Source organism: Anomaloglossus baeobatrachus, chromosome 5, assembly GCF_048569485.1.
Source record: "Anomaloglossus baeobatrachus isolate aAnoBae1 chromosome 5, aAnoBae1.hap1, whole genome shotgun sequence".
Classification (NCBI taxonomy): Eukaryota; Metazoa; Chordata; class Amphibia; order Anura; family Aromobatidae; genus Anomaloglossus; species Anomaloglossus baeobatrachus.
Window position 1 is genome coordinate 541,760,005 of NC_134357.1, and position 8,058 is coordinate 541,768,062.

The 8,058-nt window shown below is 44.8% G+C and overlaps 1 protein-coding gene across 1 annotated transcript in view; it reads right to left on the reverse strand.

The window, feature by feature from the left end:
* LOC142312210 (uncharacterized) overlaps nucleotides 1-1,380 on the reverse strand; it is a 93,739-nt gene extending 92,359 nt beyond the window's left edge. Inside the window, 5 exon segments of the mRNA XM_075351114.1 lie at nucleotides 286-376; nucleotides 574-671; nucleotides 755-878; nucleotides 961-1,140; nucleotides 1,270-1,380. Of these exon segments, the coding sequence (XP_075207229.1) occupies nucleotides 286-376; nucleotides 574-671; nucleotides 755-878; nucleotides 961-1,140; nucleotides 1,270-1,341 (565 nt within the window). The 5' untranslated portion in view covers nucleotides 1,342-1,380.
* Nucleotides 1,381-8,058: the final 6,678 nt, after the last annotated feature.

Genomic DNA, 8,058 nt, shown 5'->3' on the forward strand with positions numbered 1-8,058 from the left:
GCACATTGTATGTACGCTGTCATTTGGGTTCGCAGTTTACAGATCTCGGCAGGTAAGGGTCAGCATCTTCTACTTCCAAGAGATCGGTGGATCCTCCAGGTTGTAAGCTCTATAGAATGAGGGCTTTCAGGCACAAAGTAATTTGAACAGTTTGGTATGGAACAGAATGTTGTGTGCAGTGGCAAAACTTTGAAAACATGATTGTGATATGTCTGGACAACACCACCGACAGCCGGCAACTGAGAAGAATCTGTGACTCCTCTGCACTTAGTGGTTACTACTCACCTGGGTAGTTATCTGTAGGAATCTCCTCTTTACACAGCTCATCACCACTCACAGATGTCTCAGTAGTATTAATATGGGTCAGATCTTCAGCCTGAAAAAAATATTGTAAAAGTCACAGACAGATGGAGAAGTCACATCTATGATCAGCTCTAATCCTGCCATCTCCACCGCTCTCATTACACAAGTATAAAACATATAATACTTGAGGATAAAACAAGACTGAGCACAAGACCTTCACAGCCGTCTACACATCATAGGGAGATTTCATGACACCTTCTCTCCATCTACCTGATGATCATGAGGAACATCAGGATCTTCTTCTTTACAGTCTTGTTGAAGAAGAAGATGGGGATATTGCTCTGGTGTTGTTCTCTTGCTGGATAGAACTGGAAGAAACACATACAGGGACTGAATTCATTCCTTACATACAGATAATTATAGGTTGTGTGTATTTAGTCTTGTCTATTACCTGGTGATGTGAGGGGCTGGGGATCCTCCATCATGACGTCCTTGTACAGTTTTTTGTTTCCTTCTAAATACTCCCACTCCTCCATGGAGAAATAGACGGTGACATCCTGACACCTTATAGGAACCTGACACATACAATGATACCATCATTCTCCGATCCCTTCATAGCGTTACTGTATAATGTCCCAGCATTCCCAGCAGTGTCACCTCTCCAGTCAGCAGCTCAATCATCTTGTAGGTGAGTTCTAGGATCTTCTGGTCATTGATGTCCTCATGTATCGGGGGGTGAAGTGGAGGCCCCGTGATTGGGCTCAGGGGTCTTCCCCATCCCTCAGACACAGGGGCCTGACAGCGCTCACTAGAGGTCTTCTTCACTACTGTGTAATCCTGGTTATGGAGAGACACAGTAATAAATCTCACTACAGACATTTCCAGAGTCCTCACCTCTCCAGTTCTTTCCATCTGTTATTCCCATAGATAAGAATGATGTAATGTGACGTCATCAGAATCTCTCACCTCTCCAGTAAGCCGAAAGAGGATCTCTAGGGTGAGGTGTAATATCCTCTCCGCTATCTTGTCCCTGTCCATATCCAGCCTTGAGAAATAAATCAGGAAAATTCTCTTCTATAGAAGATCTCCACTGAGAGGATCCGATATTGTAGGGACCTGAATGGGGAGAAGATCACGATGTAACATCAGAAAGAATGCAGTGTAATAATACAATTAATGGAGCTAATAAGGGGAAACATATCAGGAGATTTATTCAGCTTTTCTTCTTTACAACTGCTAATAAATCCTATATATTTAGGCTACACACACAACAAACAGTTTCCTCCTCGGAGTCGGCAGCTCTATACGTTTCTCATAGACTCATCTTCCATATCACTAATTCTCATCTCATTTACTGACACTGGAATCGGCATTAGCAATACTGCAGGAGATATTAATTACTTGTGAAATGGGAAATACAATTGAAACCAGAAGTTTACATTATATTACAGTATCTATAAAGACACATATGCATGTTTTTATCACTATCTTCTATGAAATCAGAATAAACCTTTCACATTTTAGGTTAACTAGGAACCAAAAGTATTTATATTTGCCAAATACCAAAATAATGAGAGAGAATATCTTAAGGCATTTTTATTACTTTCTGCAAAGTCAAAAGTTTCCATCCATTTCATTAGTATTTGGTAGCATTGCCCTTGAACTGTATGACTTGGGTGAAACGTTTTGATCTCCTTCCACAAGCTTCTCACAATAGTTGGTAGGCATTTGGGCCCATTCCTCCTGACAGAACTGGTGTAACAGAGCCATGTTTGTAGGTCGCCTTGCTCGCAGAGGCCTTTTCAGCTTTGCCGATAAATTTTCAATAGGACTGAGATCAGGGCTTTCTGATGGCCACTCCAGAACATTGACTTTGATATCTTTAAGCCAATTGGCAGTATACTTCGGGTTTTTGTACATTTGGAAGTCCCATTTCTGCCCGGGCTTTAAGTTCCTGGCTTATGTCTTGAGATATTAAACATTTGTTTAAAAATAATTAAGTCTTTTTGGCATCATAACTTATATGTACATCGCAGGGATGGCACGGGTACAGCTGCAACAAAAATCCTGGCAGTATAATCACTTATTGCTGTGAAAAGCAAACATAACATCTATGAAGGTTTGACAAAGTCCAGCTCAATGCCCCTCATTCCCCCCTCCAAGTACTCAATATTATGGGGCTACTAAGTTAGCATGGTACTTAAATGCCTAATATTGGTTCTAGGCCAGCAAGGTAGTAAAGTCTATTAGGCCAGGTGAGAGGCAGCGTCCAATAAGTTACCTCTTGACGCCCTTATACACGTTAGACTAAAGTCAGATGAAACTGATGACTTCAGGAGATTGATTCACTATATTTTTGTTTGAAGCCTCCGGACAGATGTTGTCATCAGGGCAGAAAAAGATTCGGCATGCTGAATTTCTGAAGTTGATCTGTTTGTTCTTCCTGGAGATAATGCTCCGCTCGAGGAGTCTGGAGGTGCCTCTCATATAGAGACCACAGGGAAGCTTGAATGTTTGTGTGTATGGGGTGAAGCAGGGTTAGGTTATAAAAAAAAGAATAGGCCAAACACTGAATATCTCTTGGAGCACTGTTCGATCCACCATGCAAAAATGGTAGGAGCACGGCACAACTTCAAACCTACCAAGACATGGCTGTCCACCTGAAAGGACAACCCAAACAAGGAGCAGGACATGTATTGTGACACGTATACAGTAATTATATTGGTATTAAAGCCCCTTCGTGTTCTCACCATCAATATTCCTTTTATGACTAAGGGGAAACCTTTTCTCCTTGCAGAGACTGACAAAACAATCTGGCTGTCAGTGGTGAGGACTGTCTTACAGCTGCCATGCTCCTCGGGGTAATATTCAAATTGTCTCTTCAGGGAGGAAGGAGACAAACTCTAGCGCCACCTATTGGAAGTAGCACTCCTAAAAGTCAAAAGTGGCCCTTTAACGAGCCTTTTCATATGACCTAGGATTTACTCATATGTAAATGCTCGTTAAAGAGCCACTTTTGACTTTTAGGATTGCTACTTCCAATAGGTGGCGCTAGAGTTTGTCTCCTTTCTCCCTTTTATGACTATGATGCTTCCCCAATGCCCACATCCACAAACAGTGAATCCCTCCCAAACAGAGTAAGATGACTCCACAGTGCATCCAGCAAAGTATGATAACCCACCAGTGCCACCAACACAGTATAATTGTCATGGGTGTGTCACGTGTGACAGACAGTCATGTGGTTTCTGGCTATAGAAAGTCACAGCGTTTGGGTGCGCAGAATGCTCCCTGACTTTCCATTGTTCCTGCTGTTAGGCTATGTGTCCACGGGACAATGTACCCGCGGATATTTCCACAGGTTTATCCGCAGGTTTCGCGCAGCTGCTGCCCGGAATCTGCAGCTATCCATTGCTGCGGGTTACGAGAATTTTTGTTGCGGTAAACCTGCGGGACAAGTGAGGAAATACCTGTGGAATTCCCGGCCTCTATCTCCATAGTGGAGGAGCGGGAATTCCGCAGATATTTCCGAAGGAATAATTGACATGAAGTTACGTGCGGCTGCGGGACATCCGCAGCATATTCTGCAGCCGCACATACCGCACCATTGATACAGCACTCCCCATTTCCCATGGGATAACATGGGGAGTGTCTGTACTTGCTAGAACCTGCCGATTTATCTTGAAAATCCAGATAAATCCACAGGATTTTCGCCGCAATCCCGTTATCCCATGGGCACATAGCCTTAGTATTCATTGGTATATGTAGCTTTCCTGCTAGATTCAGCTCTCCCCCTTTTGCACCCAGCAGGCGCTCGCCTTCCACCCAGCTGCTGATCATCAGTATTCTCTTGGTACTTAAATACCCCTTCCTTCCTTAGACTGGTCCTGGTTTTATTTTTCAGTTCATTCAAGTCTTGGTTGCAATCAGGTGGCTTGTACTCCTCTGTGGTATCGTTGCTGAAAACTTAGAAGTTCAGCAATCTGAGTCATCTGTGGATACGTAGTTCATTTACTTTCCCCCTGTGTGTCCTCCTTGTGTCTTCTCTAGTGATTAACCCCTTCACGACCGCGGGCAGTAAAATTATGTCCTATTTTACTTAACGGCCTAAACTTCATTTGATTGCCGTGGCCATAGCAACGGCTTTCAAATGATGTCCCCTGCTGTTTCTTACAGCAGGGGACCTTTGCTTGACCACAGGGGGGGTGGCATCGCCACCCCCTATCGACGATCGATGTGATTGGCTGTTCAAATCTGAACCGCCAACCACATCGTTCGCACTAATTTCGGCAAAAATAATGCCAAAATTACTGCGATACTGTGAGATCCGGCTATGATCTGGTCTAGCAGCTTCAACAAATCATAGCCGGAGTTCTAAAATGTCGCCCCCAGCCCCTGCAGCACTGATTGGAGCGATCGTGCTATATCGCGCAATCGCTCCAATCAGTGTGCAGTGGGGAAGTCTGATCTGCCGGTGGCCGCCCTCCCCAGACCTGTGCTGGCCTTCGAGCCCTCCCCCAACATGTCTGCAGCGTGCAGTGGCTGGTATTTGTGGTACCACGCCACCGCTGCTGCTGCCGCCGCCGTATCTGAGGTCACCGCTCCTGCTGCACGTGAGTACTGTGCTCACCTTGCAGCCCGTGCGCGCTCCCGTGGTGCCCCGTGCGCGCTCCCGTGTTGGCCCCTGCCCGTGCCCCCCTGCGATCTGCCCCCCTCACGCCCCGATCTGCCCCCCCGACATCCCGATCTGCTCCCCCCGCGATCTGACTGCCTCCCCCATTATCTCTATTCTGCTTCTGCAGCTCCCTCTCCGGTCTCCCCCTCTGCTCTCCCTCCCTCCCCCTCTGCTCTCCCCCCCTCTCCCCCTCTGCTCTCCCCCGACGTCCTCTTACCTGTCTTCACCGGCTTGTCCGAGGTCTTAACTGGCCCGATCACCTATGCCTCCATCGCTGGGTCCTTCCTGGGCATTCTGCTGATCTGCCCAACGTCCTGCCTGCTGCTCCTATAAAGCTGTTCCTCTGCAGCTCTTCTGGTCAGTGGTCCTCTGGGTACTGTGAGTATAATTTTTTTTTTTTCCCTGTATCCTGTCCATTTTTACACCTCATCTGTCCGTGCGTCCCGCCGAGCGCTGATCAGGGATGCAGATAACAGATCTGCATCCCTGCTCAATTTTTGGCGTGACTTTTTTTTCCGTATCCCCTACGCTTTTTGTATTGCATCCGTCCGTGCGTCCCGCCAAGCGCTGATCAGGGATGCACATAACGGATCGGCATCCCTGCTCAATTTTTGGCGTGACTTTTTTCCGTATCTGCGACACTTTTTGTATCGCATCCGTCCGTGCGTCCCGCCAAGCGCTGATCAGGGATGCACATATCGGATCGGCATCCATGGTCAATTTTTGGCGTGACTTTTTTTTTCCGTATCCCTGACGCTTTTTGTATCGCATCCGACCGTGCGTCCTGCAGCAGCCGATTAATGCACCGCGTCTGTGCGTTTGAAAAGTCAAATGGCGTTCCTTCTCTTCTGAGCCCTGCCGTGCGCCCAAACAATTACTTTCCACCACATATGAGGTATCTGCGTACTCAGGAAAAATTGCACAATACGTTCTATGGCGGTTTTTCCTGATACCGTTGTAAAAAAAAAAAAGCTACCTGATTGATGCAAAAAATTTGTGGTTAAAAAAAAAATAATAATTTTCACGGTTCAACGTTATCAACTTCTGTGGAGCCCCTGGGGGTACCAGGGGCTCACCAAATATCTAGATAAATTCCTTGAGGGGGTCTAGTTCCAAAATTGGGGTAATTTGTGGGGGAGCTACACTGTTTAGGCACCATAGGGGGTCTCCAAACGTGACATGACGTCCACTAATGATTCCAACCAATTTTGCTGTCAAATGGTGCCCTTCTCTTCTGAGCCCCGCCATGCGCCCAAACAATTACTTTCCACCACATATGAGGTATCTGCGTACTCAGGAGAAATTGCACAATACGTTTTATGGTGCATTTTTTCCTGATACCCTTGTGGAAAAAAAAGCTACCTGGTTCGAGTGACAGTTTTGTGGTGAAAAAAAAGAATTGTATTCCTGGCTCAACATTATCAACTTCTGTGGAGCCCCTTGGGGCTCGCTAAACATCTAGATAAACTCCTTGAGGGGTCTAGTTTCCAAAATGGGGTCACTTGTGGGGAAGCTCCACTGTTTAGGCACCATAAGGGGTCTCCAAACGTGACATGGCGTCCGCTAATGATTGAAAACCAATTTTGCTGTCAAATGGCGTTCCTTCTCTTCTGAGCCCCGCCATGCACCCAAACAATTACTTTCCACCACATATGAGGTATCGCCGTACTCAGGAAAAAATGCACTATAAATTTCATGGTGAATTTTTTCCTGATACCCTTGTGAAAAAAAAGCTACCTAGTTGAAGCAACCGTTTTGTGGTAAAAAAAAAAAAATTTTCTTTTCACGGCTCAACGTTATAAACTTCTGTGAAGCCCCCAGGGGTTCAAAGTGCACATCAAACATCTAGAAAAATTATTTGAGGGCTCTAGTTTCCAAAATGGGGTCACTTGTGGGGGAGCTCCATTGTTTAGGCACCTCAGGGGGTCTTCAAACCCGACATGGCGTCCACTAATGAGTGCAGCTAATTTTGCACTCAAAAATTCAAATCGCGCTCCTTGCCTTCCGAGCTCTGCCGTGTGTCCAAACATTTGATTTCCACCACATATGAGGTATCTGCGTACTCAGGAGAAAATGCACAATACATTTTATGGTGCATTTTTTCCTGATACCCTTGTGAAAAAAAAAGCTACCTAGTTGAAGCAACCGTTTTGTGGTAAAAAAAAAAATTTTCTTTTCATGGCTCAACAATATAAAGTTCTGTGAAGCCCCCAGGTGTCCAAAGTGCTCACCAAACATCTAGAAAAATTATTTGAGGGCTCTAGTTTCCAAAATGGTGTCACTTGTGGGGGAGCTCCATTGTTTAGGCAACTCAGGGGGTCTTCAAACCCGACATGGCGTCCGCTAATGAGTGCAGCTAATTTTGCGTTCAAAAATTCAAATGGCGCTCTTTCCCTTCCGACCTCTGTCGTGCGCCCAAACAATTGATTTTTACCACATATGCGGTATCAGCGTACTCAGGAGAAAATGCACAATAAATTGTAGGGTGCAATTTCTCTTTTCTCCCTTGTAAAAATGAAAATTTTATGGCTAAAGTAACATTTTTGTGTTAAAAAGTAAAATTTTCATTTTTTCCTTCCACATTGCTTTGGTTCCTGTGAAGCACCTAAAGGGTTAATAAACTTCTTGGATGTGGTTTTGAGCAGTGTGAGGGGTGCAGTTTTTAGAATGGGGTCACTTTTGGGTATTTTCTGTCACCTCGGCCTCTCAAAGTCACCTCAAATGTGATGTGGGCCCTAAAAAAAAAAATTGTTTTGTAAATTTTGTTGGAAAAATGAGAATTTGCTGATGACCTTTGACCCCTTCTAACTTCCTAACGAAAAAAAAATTTGTTTCAAAAATTGCGCTGGTGTAAAGTAGACAAGTGGGAACTGTTATTTCGTAACTATTTTGTGTGACATATCTCTCAGATTTATGGGCATAAATTTTCAAAGTTTGAAAATTGCGAAATTTTCATAATTTTCGCAAAATTTCCTAAATTTTCACAAATAAACGCAAAACATATCGGCCTAAATTTACCACTGACATGAAGCACAATATGTCACGAAAAAACAATGTCAGAATCGCCAGGATCCGTTGAAGCG